At 40.0% G+C, this 17,470-nt stretch overlaps 1 protein-coding gene across 2 annotated transcripts in view; it reads left to right on the top strand.

Moving 5' to 3' along the window:
- The first annotated feature begins 307 nt into the window (after positions 1-307).
- The window catches only part of mvb12bb (multivesicular body subunit 12Bb), a 37,030-nt gene continuing 19,867 nt past the window's right edge, over positions 308-17,470 (top strand). The window contains exons 1-7 of one of the 2 annotated variants that reach the window (XM_061072175.1): positions 308-385; positions 514-586; positions 2,453-2,554; positions 8,557-8,652; positions 11,808-11,898; positions 12,932-13,061; positions 13,210-13,326. In XM_061072175.1, the coding sequence (XP_060928158.1) occupies positions 2,462-2,554; positions 8,557-8,652; positions 11,808-11,898; positions 12,932-13,061; positions 13,210-13,326 (527 nt within the window). In that variant the 5' untranslated portion in view covers positions 308-385; positions 514-586; positions 2,453-2,461. The remainder of the gene's footprint in view (positions 386-513; positions 587-2,452; positions 2,555-8,556; positions 8,653-11,807; positions 11,899-12,931; positions 13,062-13,209; positions 13,327-17,470) is intronic. The other variant, XM_061072176.1, reaches the window with a different exon arrangement.

Raw genomic sequence — 17,470 nt, 5'->3', positions numbered from 1 at the left:
CTACTGAAATAACAACAACAACAACAATAATAATAATAATAATAATAATAATAATAATAATAATAATAATAATAACATCAACAATAATAATAATAACAACAATAATAATAATAATCATAATCATGATTGCCAATCGGAACTTATTCATATAGATGTTTTTTTATAGAAGTGTTCTGTTTTCTTAATAAGATTAATAAATAATCAAAATAATAATAATAACTATAGGAATACATGTACACAGTCAGGATCATGATCTTCTGAATGCTTGGTTAATTATTAATTACCCACAATACCCGGAAGCGTTCATCTCCGGTGGCTGGCGGGGGTGAAGTCCAGAGAATAGACTGGTCCAGAGTGGGTTCAGCAGGAAGACACGGCTGAACAGGTAAAATAAACCACACACGTTTACACTGGACAATTAAACTAAATGTTTAACCAGGTTAAAGAAGACGCAAGGTGAGAGTTTGATTCTACAGGATTCAGTAGCTGCTGTAATGAGTTCTCCTTTTTCAGAAACGACGTCACGCGTCAGGTGCACTTCGGAGGGAGTTTGCCGCAAAGTTTACACAAACGCAGACAACAGGAAGTAGGTGAAGCTAAAACAAGTTAGAGCCCTTATATGTACAGTCTATGCTTAGAGCAGAGAGTGAGGAACTGAATGAATGAGCTAGCTACACGCAGCTAACCACACACTATAATGAACCAGGGTAGTTTGTGGGTTTATGTTGATTGTTGTTTGGCTCTAAATCAGCTGCCTGGTGCCTTATTATGTCACTGTATGATTATCAGTCTGGTTGTATATGTTACATAGCCTCACTAAGTGTAAGCTAGCTAAAGTGATATGTCATAAAGAGTCATGGATTAGTGATATGTTAACCTGCTGCTCACTCCCTCTCAACACTTTACATGAGTTTTATTGCATAATGGGAAACTAAAGCAGTCAATCATCAGTTTTGTGATAGTTATTTAACTATTATTCAGGAACAGTTAATCATACAAATACCAAACCATTTTAATCGAAAATACATACAGAAAATGAATTACTTCTTTTATTTTCTAGTTTGACACTCATAAATGAAAAAGAACACAAATACACAACAATTTCTTCCACTAAACATAAAATATATACAGTATATTCAGCATCAAACAGTGCAACGACAACTTCATACTATACAAATCCCAGAATAAATATATAGTGCTAGCCAAACTGAAGACTTGCATACTGTAAAGATCGCAATTTTACTTTTAGGACTATCCAGTGTGAGCTATTGCGAAACTGTTGACATTTTAGCTAGCTCCTAATGCTTCACTCCTGCAAATCACTTCTTCGCTGCTTTGAAAACAGTACAGCACAACTACTTTATTAGAGAGGTGAAGAAGTAGAGGAATTAATAAACTTTAAAATAGGTTTTCGTACTAGTCGATGCAAGACGCTGATTTTCTGTAGCTTCAGAGGCATTTCCAATGTTTGTATCTCTAAAATTAACATTATTATCACCTCAAATTTTATATTGGAGGCCACGCTTTGAATGCTACATGTTTTCGTGTCCTACAGTCATTATTAACCTAGTGTTGGATATCACACACTCACTTTTCCAGTTGGGTCTTCATGGGTGAGAACACACAGTGATTCTTTCCACATATGAGACAGAAATAAGTTTGGATTTTTCTTTTTCTTCGCCCTTGCCGGATAAGTCTCAAAGCCTTGATGTTGTGCTGGAAAACAAGGCTAATTTTGAACAAATTAATGTTACAAAGAGATCCCTCATCCTATTAGCCAATTTGCTATCCTGTTTCATTTGAATAAGTACGGCTATCTAACATTTGTTAAAGAGACAGCTGTTTCTGGAGCAAATCCCCTAATTTCATCAGTGTAATTGCAATAGATTTGGTAAACATCAAGATTGAATGCAGCAACTTTGTCAGTTAGTACAAGAATGCTTTAAAGCTAATCTAATAACATTGCATAAGGGAACCTTTGCAAAGCCACTCACCCTGTAAAAGGCTTGCATGCCCATTAGGCAAAAATTCCCTTAGACAGGAATAGACAGCAATTGATTGGGACTTCCTTGAAAATATGTGATCACTCTGCCTAATTTGTGATTTGGTGAAGTCACTGGGTGGTCTCCCAATGCTGTTTTGTCACTGGTCTCACTTGTCATTTGATCCTTGATTAGGAAGCCACTTTTTCTTCCGGATCCTAATTAGCCTCATCAAGAAGTCAATAATGTGGTCATTTTAGCCAAGAAAAACCTTGTCCGTTCTCCATGTATTGACCCAGAAGGATGCAACTCCCACTTAGTTTCACCATCTGTATTTCGTCCATTTCTTTTGTGTTTGCATTTTCATGTTTACAATGAGTTTTCATTGAGCTGTTTGTCTCAAATAACACGTTTTTTGTTTGTTTTTTTAGCTCTATTGTTCTGATGAGTCTCTTCTGCTTTTCTATCAGATTTCCAACATGTCTGATGTGAGTAACCAGCTGCCCGCTGATCCCATCTCTGCAGTTGGATTTGTCTCTTCGCTAAATAAGGCCCCTGATGACTTCTATGTTGTGAGTAATTATTTTAATCTATTGACGGCTTGATGTTTTAAAGGTATTGTGTTTTTTTTTTATCCCCCATCTCATTTAAAAGTCAGAGTTGCAATTAGAGGCTTATCTCTTGCGTCGGTTATGTGTGTAATTGTTGTTACTGATTGTATATAATGACGCACAGCCAGGAGGTTGGCAGCTTTCCATGGTGTTTTTTGTTAGATGACTTATTCATTAAGTTTACTTTGATGATTAGGATGATTCCCTTCCTGACATTGTTACTGGTTGCCGCCAGTATTACAGACACACCAGAGGCAAGGGTTTAATTGTGTTGGGTTGATGCCCACCAGAGTTATTTAACTTTACCCCCCTTATGCTCAACTACAACTACACGGTGAATAGGATTGTGTCAGGATGTGAAGTAGTGCAGGATGGACAGGTTTATATAAGCTCTTCCCTTGTTGCGAAAGAGTTAGAGAGGTTAAAAAGCAAGGAGTGTGAGTAAGTTTAACAAAGCACAGAACAAGCTCAGGGGCAGATTCTCTCTTCCTCCTGCTCCCTCTTCCTATTCAGACTTTCTTGCCTTTACCCGTTGCCTCCCAACCCTCTCGCTTCCCCCCAGTTTTTTTATCTCTTCCTGCTCCACCCTGCACACCCAGCTTGTTCTAATCTCTGGCAGATGATGGTGGGTTGGCATTAGAATGGAGCCACTGGCAGGGAAACTGTGTACACACCACGCGGCAGTGACAAACACAGAAACCCCATCAGACTTCCTCCTCTGCTGCTTCAGTGCGCCCTTACATTTCAGCTGATATGCAAATACTGTGGATGTTCTGGGGGGGCTAAAATCTGAATATGGTACAGATTTCACCTAATAATAGCTACTCAGTTTATTTTTTAAAGTTTTTTGTTAATCTACAAGTTATAGAGCAGCAGTTGGAAATTTGTAATAAGTTTAGACTTGGTACATCATTCAGAAAGTGTTGACATATGAATAAATATAGGTAAATACTCATGTCACTAATAATACTGTCCCTTTATATTTGAAAAACGAAAAATTAATTTGAACTTGGGGGGGCATAAGGCCTCATATTGGAACTGTAATGCCATGTTTGATTTCTACAGTCAAGAGGCGCATCAGACTGTCTGGCGTAGTTTGCCTCGTGATCCAGCAGAGGGCACTCACTTTCACATTGACCTTTTGCATGCCCTCTTGACCTGTCAGTAAATTAAGCCAATATTGTTACTGTTTTGCTGCACTGGTAGAGGAGTCTAGCAAACAAAGCCGTCCTGAGCCGACAATAACAATATCACAGCATCTTAGAAGCCGTGTGTGGACGTGTTTTGAATATGTTCGAAGTCTGTGCTTGTGGATCATGATATAGATTATGAATTTATACTGCCACAAAAAAAACACAAGGGCATGGTATAAACTCAGAATCGATTGATCATTGTACTTTTTAAAACTTCTTTCTTTACACAGCAATGTTGGAGCAATTGTTGAAAAGCTGTAAACTGTACAAACCCACATTTGTCTTGAATTGAGCACCCTTAAATCTAACCATAATGAAGATAGAGCCGGGTGTTGAAAACAGAAGACAGCACAGCACCAGTGTGAGGCACCACTCGTTTCTGTTGGGTGTGCCAATATTTTCACCTCTGACTTACAGTGGATAGAGTTGTTCACAGCCAAGTAGGAGAGAAACTGCTGCTGAAACTCAGACACGCAGACTTTCACTGTTTATAAGTCTTGGAAGAGAAACCCAGATGATGAAGAAAGACAAATGGGAAACAGGGTTACACTACAAATAGCGTAAAGCCTATAGTTTAATTTTCATTGGTAAGGTTTACTTGTGTTAGTTTTCCTTTGTAAAATAGGAAACATTTTTTTAAGAGGAAAAAATATTAATATCAAATCTATGCAAAGTTCAAATCATCCTCTAAGATAAAGTTCAAGGACTTTCAGACTCTGAATAATCTTTTAAATGCATTTGTCCCATCTTCAGCAACATCTTACCAATGCAGTGCTGACAAAGGTAAATCTCAGGATATAACGCTGTATTGATTTGTTTTTCTCTTCGTACTAGACTTCCTTGCAAATTCCTCCCTCACACTGGCTGCTCACCATACTTACTGTACTTTTTATACTGCAGATCAAAGGGTTGATTAACTCTTTTGCTCTCTGGTACGGTGCGCTCACATCTCTGAACTCTGAGCAAGTTGTTCCAACACAGGAGAGCACAGGCCCAGATCAAACACTGCTCCACTGGGATCAGGAGCTTTTCTGAAGCACCAGCAACCACCCAACATCAAACACCATCAGTAGACTCCTGCACACTCACTCTCTGTGCACAGGTTGCAAAGTGGATGTTTGTGTGTATTCACCTCAGCATTTGATATTTTATGCCCACAAACTTGTTAATGAAATATACGTTTATTTGAAGATGAATAGTGCTAGCTTTTGATTAGCTTGAATGTCTAGGTTTAAAAGCCCAAATAGCTGCTTTAAAAAACCTGTACTTTAAAGGTGCAGCTTGAAATTTTGGTAAGATTATTTGTTGTCTAACCAAAAGAGGACGAAACAATTTTCATGTCTGCATGCTAAGTTTTGAGCTAAGGCAAGTCGGCACTTAGCATTACGAATGCAAGTAGGGGTAAAAACAACTAGTGGAGTTCTGTCTAAAACTCAAAAATACACCTACAATATACAATTGTTTGTTTCATTTGTTTATAAAAAATATAAAATTGACACTGAGTGGTTTTGAGCAGAGACAATCCACAGAAGAGTTTGTTTTTTCAAGTAACAGCTGCAGCATCATGGAATTCCCTTTTTAAAACGACAATCTTGTTCTTACAGAGATTAAAAAAAACTAAAAAATATCTTTTAATAAGTGAGGTTCAAACTGTGTCCCAATTTGAGTAGGCCACTAGGGCTAAACCGAAATTAGATCTCGAAATTAGATCTCTTAGTTCTCCTGCCCCTACTTAGCTACACTGAGCGGCTGCCCTTAATGCAGCTCAACCACCCACATAGCTAGCTTGTTAGCTTTGTTACCGCCGTGCAACCCTGAATCAGGGTGGCCTGAAAAGCCTCCAACCATTGCATTGTTCATTGCTTGGGAATGAAAGGACACATTTGTCAGTTCCGTTTGAGGAAGCCTTTGAAAAGGATGAGGGTGCGTTTGAATAGACCATTTGCTTAGGAACCTTCCTTACTCAGTGAAATCACCCGGAAGTATTTCAGCGGCTGCCATAATAAGAGTTTCAATGTCTCCTTTAGCATAGGAACCATCCGATCATCCTTTATGAAAGGAAAGGAGAAAATGCCGCCCCTAAATTGTTTGAGGCAGCAACATTTAAAGCGACACAACCTCGTATTTGCACCTGGACAGACCCATGTAAATATAGAAAACAGAACATTATTATTAATATTATTCTCATGACACGATCCAGAACTGATGTAAATCCTCATATTTGTCTGAGGCTCCTGATTTCCGCACAATAAGCATACTACACTTATAGTCATTTCAAACCTCTTATAGTGGAATGCACACAAAATATAACTATCTCCACTTATATAAGGTTATCTCCATGTGTAGTCTTCACCTTATTATATTATTTCAACATTTTCAGTACTTTGAGTACCATACATTTTGTGAGTGTACAGCAAGTGAAGGAGATTTTCTCTGCACCATGGTTCTCTTTTCTTAACTCCTTACAGCTTCTCCTTCGTATTTTTCCTTGACCCATGACATATTACATCGGGGTCAAGGAATAGTGGTAAAGAAAGGACATTATTTGGACTTTCTGCATGCACCCCTAGCCTATAGTCACTCTATTGTGTCGCAGTCGGTCTTCAGATGCAGCCACTAAAGGATGGGATCCATGAATCGGAACACGGGTCATGAGATACTGTCAGGCGTATTTTCTCAACTTTGACCAGAGCCAAGCTGCTCCCTCTGCTCCCACTCTTAAGCTAAACTAATCTAAACTAAGCGCCCCCTGGTTCTAATGTCTGCTCCTTAGGCTACTTCATGCATAGAATAGTTATATTATCTAAATCCCGGCAAGTTAGCCAATAACCACATTTGCGAAGAAGTCAAACTATTACTGAAAATAAAAGAACGATTCAAAGTAAGTGTGCCTGTAAGTCAGTATCTCTTTTCAATTGAGAGAATTTATTTTTTTTGTTCAGTTTTTCTGTGGATATAATATAAAGAGACGTTTTTTTCCCTCTACTTTTCGTCTCCACCTGGTTTCACTCTGTGGAGATTTTTGATGGTGTGCCTTTATATCTTTGTATTCACAGCTGTGCTTCATAGTGCTTCATAGCAACTTGCTGGTGATGTCGGTCTCCAGATATGCTTCATAGGAATATGCAGCACCCCCTTAAGACTTGTTTCATAGGTGGGCTTTCAGATCACTGTTTGCGTAAGATTTTCGGAAGTGGCAGTTGAATCTGTCACTGCATTTTACATCAAATGTTACAGGCTTATTTCAACATCATAGCCGTGACGTCTCTTATTAGACATGTGGCGTTCCTCTTGAAGTCTGTAATGATGGAGCCAGACAGTGGCAGGCTTGAAAGTGTGAGAGAAGAGCCAGCCGCAACTTTACACATGCCTTTCCTGCCGTGGCTCAGCAGTTGGCGTTTCAAATTCAAGCTGCGTAGCATCCTTGCTGCCGGTGGCTGTGGCAGGATGATGCCTGAGGTGCCTCGGAGGAGGACCGTGCCCTCGTTACTCCTCAGCTTGACTTTGGGTTTCACAAAGCGAGCCCTTTGTTTACGCTGACAGGATGCGCTGGCTACTGACCTGGAAAAAGTGGCCAAGACGGGTTGTCTTGTAAAGAAGAGGGAGGCTGGTGATGTATAGGCTCCTTCTGGGACCTTTCATGGAACTGCTGTTGGAGACGCCCCACAATCCCTCTCTCTGCTCGTCTTCTGCTCTTTCTCTCTCTCTCATCCCACTATCTATCTCTGTTCCCCACTCTAGTCTCTGCTCTCATCTCATCTAGTCAGTGGTGGTTTTGCATGAATCTCCCCATGCCATGTTTCCCCCACCAGTCACCAGGGTCATTCATCATTATTGTCAAGGGGTAATGTGTGTGGGTGGGTGCAGAGATCTATGACTTCTTCATTTGAATGAACCTCATTAGATTGACTCTTCTTTGTAAAGGATCCCTTTAGAAAATAACTCTGGCAGTTATTTAGGTGATTCTCACATGATAGCCAATGGAACATGACGTTTCAGCCAACCGTATTTGCTCCAGCGATGGAAGAGTGTTGGTGATGCAGTATGTGGGTTATATTTTGCTTTATCGTTCTGCCCTCCACAACTGCATTTACATAGCAATGTAGTTTAGGACCTTGAGCTTGACTTGTGGTGCCCACATGCTGTCAATATGATGCTATCTATTTTTTTTTTACTGACTCCACTGATCATTTACAACCACGAATGAGCTTATTGTACAAGGACAAGCAGCGTACATCTCTGAATTTAGACTTATTTGGCCATCCACGTGGAATTGGTTTAAATCCTCAGTAATTCATTCTTAGAGAAGATGTCTCATTAAATGATAGAATGAATACACACTGGGTAAAGCAGTAAACATATTCAAGGTGCCTGTGCAATGTTGTCAGTTTACCTGTGTCTTGGGATACAATGGTAGGTTTTTTACAAATACACATTCCACATTTACCGCAAATAAAATCCCTGCTTTTCCATTGAAGCACACTGAAGTTTGGTTTCCTTATTAGGGCAGATCCTTTGTCAGGGCATCTTTAATCAGCCTGGTCCCAAGGGATGGTATTTTTAGCCACGATTTTGGAGGCTAAGACTCCTTTACCCACACAGAGCACTAATGAGATGGAGCGCTAGTGTAGGCAAGCGTTAATTAAGGCTAGTATGCAAGGGAAGAGGCAAGAGCAACACGCTTGTGGCATACATACATTAACTTTATCCCACCTCCTGCATGTTTTTTTCACTCCTTGTTTTTTTTTCCTCCCTCTTTTTTCCACGTAGGTTGCACAAACAACAGATGGCTCTGACGCCGACCTGTGGAAGGACGCCTTATTCAAATCCAAGGTCACTCGCTACCTCTGTTTCACCAGAAAACCTGTAAGTGCAAATGTAAACTTCTCCCTTTCCCTATGCATCCCGCACATCATCTACAGCACTTTTTATTTCTGTCCTCCAGCAGTTATTATCTCAGCTTTCAGAATATCTTTATGCACTTTGCACTTTGATCAGTAAAAGTCCCATTTAGAAAGGCCATCGTTGGCAGCGCAGTTTTAAACTCTTACATATAATGGATTTGCATGCATATTCTTGATGAATAATACTCCGGTGCGATATTTTCATGTTGCAGTTGTCCTTCTGAGGATATAATCTATGTTTATTCATGAAATAACAATGAGCTGTGTTCTAAGTATTCCAATTCATTCAATCAACAGTGTCTCTGAAGAGAAAAACAGTGATTTGAGAAAGCTGATGTACATGTACCTATGAATATGAAAATAATGCTATTTATGCCAGAAAGTACTCTGGTAGAACTTTATAAATGACCCAAAAGGATTCTGAGAAACATTCACAGCCACAGCAGAGTTGTTCTTGCTCAGTCTCGTTACGATACCAAAACTTTGACTTTTATAGAATACATAAATATGTTGACATTGCTACTGAAACAATATCACAACTGACCAAATAGAAAAGAGGCTCAGTAGAGCCCAATTCTTTGCTGAAGTAGTTAAATTAATAACATTAATCATTGGGTTATTGAAAATAATTAGATTAGATCACACTGTTATTAAAGCATTTGCATGCAGTATTCTCACGTCCCTAATACTTGAGTTTATATGATTTCTTTAATAAGTTAGTTTAGATTTGCCTTTGAATATCACTTATGAACAGTGTTTAACAAGACTCAACACACCCCTTTTTATTTTGAAAAGTGTTTGGTCTTAGGGCAATTTGTAGTAATATAATAATTATTTGTAAAAACGATTGACATTGCCAGTACTGATTAAGTACAAATTGGTCATATATAATACAATGTTGTCGATCTGTTTACTAGTGAATGCCTGAGCAAATTATGGTTAAGTTAACATTACGAGGGTGAATATAGCTTTTTTTTACTTGTCTGCTATATTGATTAGTTAGCTCAAAATATCAAGCCAAATCAACAGTTATTAGTGCCCTTACTTCATCAAACTAATATACTTATAAGTGCATGGGCATAATTCTGTTATCTAACAGGACTAACGATTTCACTAACCAATCACTGTTTAAATTCCTGCACGTGCTGCATCTGCATTGGTTTCAAACAAGTTTTACAAAAGAGGTTTGTGGTGTCAGTGGGTTTGACATGTTTCATGTCTTGTTTCTGATTTGTTGAAAATCAATTGATGGTCGACAAGAGCACATGTGTTTCAGCCATTGTTCTGTCATGATGAAATCTGAAAATAGTTGCACATTATGTACTCATCCCTGGTGTCGCAAATTGATGAAGCTCATTGGAATAATGGCTCTTATTAAACAGCTTCATTTTTAGAATTCCAGTAAAGTACTAAATAGAGCTCGCTAATAAAATCATATCAATGCTTATTGCAATATAATTTTCATAAATTGCAACATAACAAAGGTCCAATATATATCAATATAGTGCTTATACAATGTGCAAACACAGTGATGAGGTTTAACAGATATTAACAGATAATTGATTAAGAATTGTATCATGTTCAGCTGTTTATCAGGTGTTTGCCATTCTCTGCTTATAATTAAGAGTTTCAAACCAAAGCCTTCACTCGATAGCAGAAATATGTCTTTAAACTGAAATAATAACTGGACTTTAATCCTGATAATAACTATCAACAGATAAGAAAATCTTTTGTTAAATTAAGATATATATTTTGATATAATATTTTGCCATTTTGTCCATCCCTAGTAGTAAATGGGATATTGTAATGTTTTGAACAGCAGGGTATCATAACACCTTTGAATTATCAGTATAACACCAGTCATTGTTGTCTCCTCTGCAGCCTGCAGCTGATGTGTTGTGTGGCTGTCAGCAGCTCTGTGGCCATAAATACACCTGCTGGGTGATCAGCCTGTCTAACCTCAGCTCATACAGCTTACTGTTGGCTGTCTATTCATTTGTTTCCCTGGGTTGCAGGCAGATATTGCAGACAGCATCGTAAACAAAAGCTGCATTTTTGTTATTATTTTGCATCAGCTCAATTTCAGGACTTAATCAAGTCTTTCATTTTTTGCTATGTGTCCTCGAGAAGACGGGCAACTTGGTAGCGGTTGCCTCATGCCCGAGCTCAATCTGCTCCTCTGTTTAGTATCTAGCATACAAATAGCCTCCCCCTAGTTCCTGTATATTATCTTAAAATATGTGTCCACATTGTTTTAAAGGCTTTGACACAAATAAAACATGACAGAGCCATCAACAAAGGATATTTTGTCTGCCAGTCATTCGAGCCCCCACTGTAATTGTCTATGACAAAAACAGATTCTGTAAAATTAGCCCCTGAATTACATGGGGGGGGAAGTAAATAGTTTGTGATTTATCATACTCTAGGTTGGAGGTAGATAGCCCCTTTTGTCAAGCCCTGACGGAAGAAATCTCTCCAGTAAAAAGGGGAAACCACTAAAAAACAAGGTTCCATGCATAGTAATAACATTCATCCATATTCCTCCTTAAGTCAGTATAAAAACCATGAATAAAAAATGTCTCTAATGGTAATGACTATCGGGCAACAGTAGCAGTGGAATCCAGCCTTTTCGGACGCATCACGTCACGCCTGGTTCGCCCCACTCTCTACTGCCGCTGTGTATTATTGCAATTTATTATGGCAAAAAATGAAAATGTAATGGGAGGCAGGGAAGAGTCATGCTTGAAAATGTCAACTACACAGTCCCTGATTGTTTTTAACCAGTCCCATTCTGTTGATCAGACTCCCCGCTCTGTCTCCCATCATCCCACAGCTTCTCGCCAAAAGGTTGAGAGTGATTACAAGTTCACAGATGCATTCTCTCATTGCAAAAAAAAAAGGCTATTAGAGAGTAATTACTTCAGCTATTTTGTCAACCCTTCTCTTTAGAGACTTCCTGAGCTTTTAGTAAATCATCGGCTCTATTATCTCTACATTTTCTTTTCTGAGCCCTCCGAAAAAATGATGAACCTTTTTTTTGTTCGTGCACTCTGTCCTTTTTAAAAGTTGAATTTGCATAGAAGACTTTAATGTTGCTGCCCGTGCTCTGTCTTTCAGGGGCCTGACGTCGTTGCGGACGTGAAGCTGACTGACATTAAGGACGTGTTGCCAGAGGGCTTCACACCTGTGCAAGAAACAATGGATACGAGTAAGTAAACAGTCAATACCAACCACAGGCTCGCTCCCCTCCTCTGCTTGTTTTTTCACTCTCCGACCAGCTCACGAGGAGGTCCTCAGGGGCAGCTTTGCTTGAGATAGTGAATGTTTTATGGGTGCAGGTTAGCTTAATTTATGGCAGACTGTGGGAATAAAATAAACATTTTGCCCTGGAGGTACAAGAGAAGAGAATCATGAGTCATTGTTTATCTCAGCTGGAGCTGTGCTTTTCTTTATGAGAGGCTTATTTATTTATGTATTTATTTGGGGAGAGGACGAGTGGATGGGGGTTATCTAATATTAATGAAATGCATTCCCCAATGCTTTAGTGCTTTTTGAGTGCTATGTATTTCCCCCTCACTATCCATGCCTCGGAAATGTAATAATATTTTGGTGTGGGGAGTGAGGACAGCTTGTTTATTATTTTTATTATCATTGCATTTACACTGCACTTTCTAGTGTTGCTGGGGAAATAAATGAGCGAGGCACAGATGCAATATAGAGGGCCATGGCAAGGTTTTTTTTTTTTTTGGCAGAACGAAGAAAAGAGATTATGTTTTGTTTGGCTATGTTGTAATTTAATGTTTTATTACTTCGTCTGAATTCATGTTTAATGTATACATGTGGCATTATGTATGAGTTTCTATCTAGAATATCCACTTTAAATCCCTGTTGTGTACTAAAGCTGATGGAGGATTCACTTGCTTCTGTCATTTTGCCTCCTAAAATGATAAAAATGATAATAACGCATGTGGATTTTTGTGACTTTCCGCTGTCCAGTCATTTCCCTTTGAGCATAGCAGGTCGCCAGGAAACTGATATTATACTGATATGAGCTCATCTCTTATTCTGAGACTGGTAAACACTAAATAGCAAAGAATAAGCAGGATTTATGAATACGTATTTCTCCTACAGCTTCAAAATGTCTTGAGATATATTTTTTAGCCTGAAACCAAGAGAAGACAGGCCTGAATATGCGACCATGTTTTCCTGTCTGACACCCTTGTCTGTACCTGACTCATCAGAGGAAACTGCCTTGAGGAAGAGGAGGCTCTGTGTGAAAATCAGCCCTCGTGGGCTTGCTGAGACGGCTGTATGTGACATCAAGATCACTGCGAAGTCCAAGCAGCAGCTTGTTAACTACACCTGTATAGGGTGAGTTGTTTGGCACCAGAAATGAATGCAATCATGATGTTTCTGTTTCTATCATTCACTTAGTGTATTGTACATTATAAAGTGTCTTTAGATTACTCACCGAGCCCTTTCAACACTCTCGGTGTGTCTCCTTTTCATTTTTACATAGTGAGATCAACAATATGGGAATATGGTATCAAATCAGAGCGGTTCCTCAGCATCAGTTGTGCCAGAAAACGTCCATCCCAGCTGACACGGACATCCCAACACAAATCAACACAACAAGGTAATGTCATATTAGAGTATTCTGCAGCAGCTCTTGAAGTTAAGCTTTCCTCCTTGCTTTCCTTTGTATTTCACACTGAGTTCACTCTCGAGCTGTGGTTACGCTTCTGTACCGTATGTACGACAATGAAGACACAAGCAATTGATCACTCCCGGGCAATCTGCCGTAAAGGTTGTGGCTGGACAACGAGGTAGCGAGGGTGAACCGGAGAGACAGGCTAACTAGACAGGATCCCCTGAACAAGAACATGAGTTCAATGAGGGCTAAACTCCTGCTATTTGTGGAGTATCCCAGGAGGCAGACGCAGGTCGCTCCTCTGACTGTGTTGACAGGAGTGTTGTTATGTGCAGACAAAGAGGAGGAGATGTAGCCCGGAGAGGGAGCGACAGCTGCAGAGGAAGGGAGGAGAGCTCCAAGATCTCCGCCATGCTGGAGTGTGTGTGTCCCCCTCCTCTGCTCATGCTGCTCAGCCTTCCTCCGCCTCGGGCCTCAGTGTGAATGGAGCAACCCTTTGTACTGTGTCCAGATCAAACAGCTCAATTATTTATTGCAATGAAGATCTTGGGGATTTCCACAGCAAATTGTAAATAAACAATTGAGACTCCTTCGGTGTAGCGGTGCTGAGGCGAGGGAAGCTTGGCACGGGCGGCCTGTGGCTTTGCCAGCTTGAAGTGCTATGATCTGCCATCCTGTGCTGGGCTGAGTAAAAGCCACTTAAAAGCCACAACAGGCCAGAGCAGTGGATGCCAGCAGGCGTATTCAAAACCGAGCTTCTGTTCACATGGCCACGCAGCAGACTGAGAACAGTAGAAGTGGACAGGCGGGAATCTAAAACCCAGGTTCAAACTCGTCATTTGTGAATTGTCCACATTTTGGAAGTCAATGGTCAATAATCTTTGATGTGCTGAAGTGATGGCGAGAGTCTGGGCCCACATGTTACCGGTAATCCTCAGTTCCTTTGAAACCCACTTTCAAGTTGGTGAGGCTCAGAGGTTGGAATAAATTGCACCTCGAAGCCACTCACCCCCCCTCCTGATGCCTGCTGAGATCACAGGCTGCTGTTTTTGTATTAACATTAAAATTCATCCCGCAGTCGGAGAGTCTTCCTTTTAGAGTATTTCCATCCATAATGCACTGACACATAAGGACGGCACTGTGGGCAATTTCCACAGTGGCAGTTCTTTGACTGTTTATCTGCCATCCTTTCTGTGTAGTTACATGCTCCTCCGACAGCCATACATGCAGCCATAATTATTCCTGTAGTTATTTTGAAGTCACAGATTAGATGGTCCGACACAGTGATTTATAAACAGCTCCTCAAGCTCACAGATTGCCTATGTAAGTACAGTACCACAGTGTAACTGTCTGTGTAGTATCACCCCACTATACTTTATTCATATTCAGCAGGAGAAAATTCTCTCCTCCATGCCTCCTTCGGGCTATCTATAACAACTTTATGGCCTTTGGAGAATAGCACCTCTTAAATTTAAGTGCTCTTTACAGTCAGTGGAAAAGATGTTTTAAATACAGTCAATAATGTGTAAATTTTTAATGACCCTTATAATTTTGAAAGCTTCAGTGATCCCTCTCAAATGTTCCGTTGCCTCAGGCAGCAGGAGCTTGTTAGAGTTGTGTACAAATGTAAACTGCAAATCAGGTTTTTCAGCAGCACAGAGCTGCAGCACACAGTAACTGCAGGGTGTTGCATCATTATGGGATGCACACAGTTATTGCATCAAGGCTAAGGTGTTGTATTTGAATTGTTTTTGTGCTGTTATTGTCAGCTGAAAGCAGAGTACCTGAAAGTGTAGAAATCTTTAAAAAAAAGTTCTGAATTCAGCTCCTGGGAATGTTTTTTAAGTTTGGAATTGAATTTACAAAAGTCTTTAATACTTTCTCCTCCTAGCTGTAAGCAGTGAGGTTGGTCATAACATGTGTTTTGATCTTTGTCAGGATATGTTAAACACATTCAAACTGTAAGTGTCATTATGCGCACATGAGGCTCTTCCCTCAGTCTTTAAGGAAGTCTTTGTGTTTTTTGTGATAGAAGCTCGGAGGACCATTGTCCTATAACCTAATCTCATAGAATCATCAGCACCTCGAATCTACCTTTGTGTATGAAAGGTGCTTTTTGAATAAAATTGACTTGCCCTACCTGATAATAGGCATGTGATTTGCCCTTCCTAATAATAGGCAGTTGATTTTTGACTTATTATTATTATTGACTTATTGACTTATTATTGACTAATCTGTCACTTTTCTTAATTGTTTATTTGTTGAGTATTTTAAATATTAAAAAGCAGTAAATACTGACCATGACAACTTCGCACAGCCTAATATGATGTTTTCAAATTGCTTGTTTTTTCTGGTCAACTTCTCAATTTTCAATACATATACAGTGAAACAAGGAAATCAGCAAATCCTCACGTTTCATACACTAAAACCAGCTATTTTTTTTTAAACTGAACATATTAATTGATTGTTTCAAATATTAGTTTTTCCTCCAATTGGTCGGGAATTCGTACAAGATCAATTAATCATTTTAATTGGTTAATCTGTGCATCCGAAGCCATGCTAGCAAATGTATTTATATAGTAGAGGGCTTATAGTTATATTCAGCTGTGAGCTGACATAATAATACAGAATTTCAGGTCATGTTGTTCCAATCACACTTGTTTTATGTCGCATGTTGATGCTGTTATTGGTTGTGTTAATGAATCGGGCATTAAATCACAGTCTGTGTGGTATTTAGAAGTCTTAAATGTAACTAGGGGAAAACTGCGGAAACCCTGTAAAAGAGGAATCTTACGAGTTCGTAAAGAAAGATCAAGGATAAACACTAAACCTAAAATAGTTATTTCTTATTGGGCCAGGCTGTTGCACCATACGGAGCCACTAAAACTGTGAGGGTGGGGCCCTGTCAAGCAGCCCGCCTTGCAAATGCATGTGAACCTTGTGTGTTTTAATGTGTCTTTATCAAGTTCGTCTCGAGCGCCTCAACCAGCAACAGTGTTGTGTTTTGATTCATAGCTGCAGCTTGATGTCAACCACTTTGGCTTGTTATCTGTCAGGACAGACCGTATCAGCCACTCCCTGACTTTATAATGTGAAAAACCTGCACCATCCGGTCAGCCTTTTAATGTGTCCAGTAAAGTATCCCCCTCCTTTCCTCCGCCGGCCAACGTTGCCATTTGTTCTCCTGATAAAACTGTCATTGCTGAGGCTGATATCTGACCTCTACAGTGACTGCTAGCATAAATTATTCTTGTCCTAATATTGCAATTTCTTTGGCTTCACTCAGAATCAAGGTTTTTGACATTTCTCTTAGAATAATAGGCTATTGTACACACGGACACTTTTTAAATCAAACCGCACAGCGATAAAAATGTCAAGGCCAAGCATCTTTTTTTCCCCTCCATTGCATAGCTGGCTTTTTCTTCAACACGTGAAGCCTACAGAGTCATCAGTGTCACAACTGGCACGCATATCAATACGCTTTGGATTGCTCTGTCGTCTACCTGTGACACGCCACGCGTTGCTGCGGCTCTGCAGGAGTACTGTATCAGCTTTCTTTGCACGCTGGTTAACCAAGACTTCCCACTGCATAACCAGTAGCGAGAGAAAGAGACTGTGACTGTCAAGTGTGTCGCCCTGAAAATCTTCCATCTGGGGTGTCGAAGAACAATCATCATTCCCAGCTCAATCTCACTCATTACTTGGTTGTGTTCAGGAAAGTTACAAAAAAGTAGAGAGGATCAAGCGCGGGGACGTGGCGCAGTCGCCGGGGATGATCGAATGATCAGCTGAGATCTGATGGGCTCAGGCTGTTCGCTGATTTGCCACCAAATTCAGAGAGAATCCGCTTTTCTGCACCTGACACCAGACTTAAAGGAGGATAATGATGGGTGAGAAAGCAGCTTCCACAAAGCAGCACTGCCGGCGCACAGAGGAAGGTGTGGAGATGTTGTCACGGGAAAGGCTGGATGTGTGTCAAAACAAGCGCTCCCAGCTCTCTGTATCGCAGCTCTGGCTCTTCAGTGATATTACTCTCATCCTCGTCTTACCTCTCCACTGACTACCACACGTCTGTCCCCACTGTCTCTCACACTTGTCTCTTCTTCCTTCTCTTTTCTTTATTCCTCAT

The sequence above is a fragment of the Limanda limanda genome, chromosome 5, assembly GCF_963576545.1.
Source record: "Limanda limanda chromosome 5, fLimLim1.1, whole genome shotgun sequence".
Taxonomy (NCBI): domain Eukaryota; kingdom Metazoa; phylum Chordata; class Actinopteri; order Pleuronectiformes; family Pleuronectidae; genus Limanda; species Limanda limanda.
This window is presented reverse-complemented; position numbering and strand designations above follow the sequence as displayed.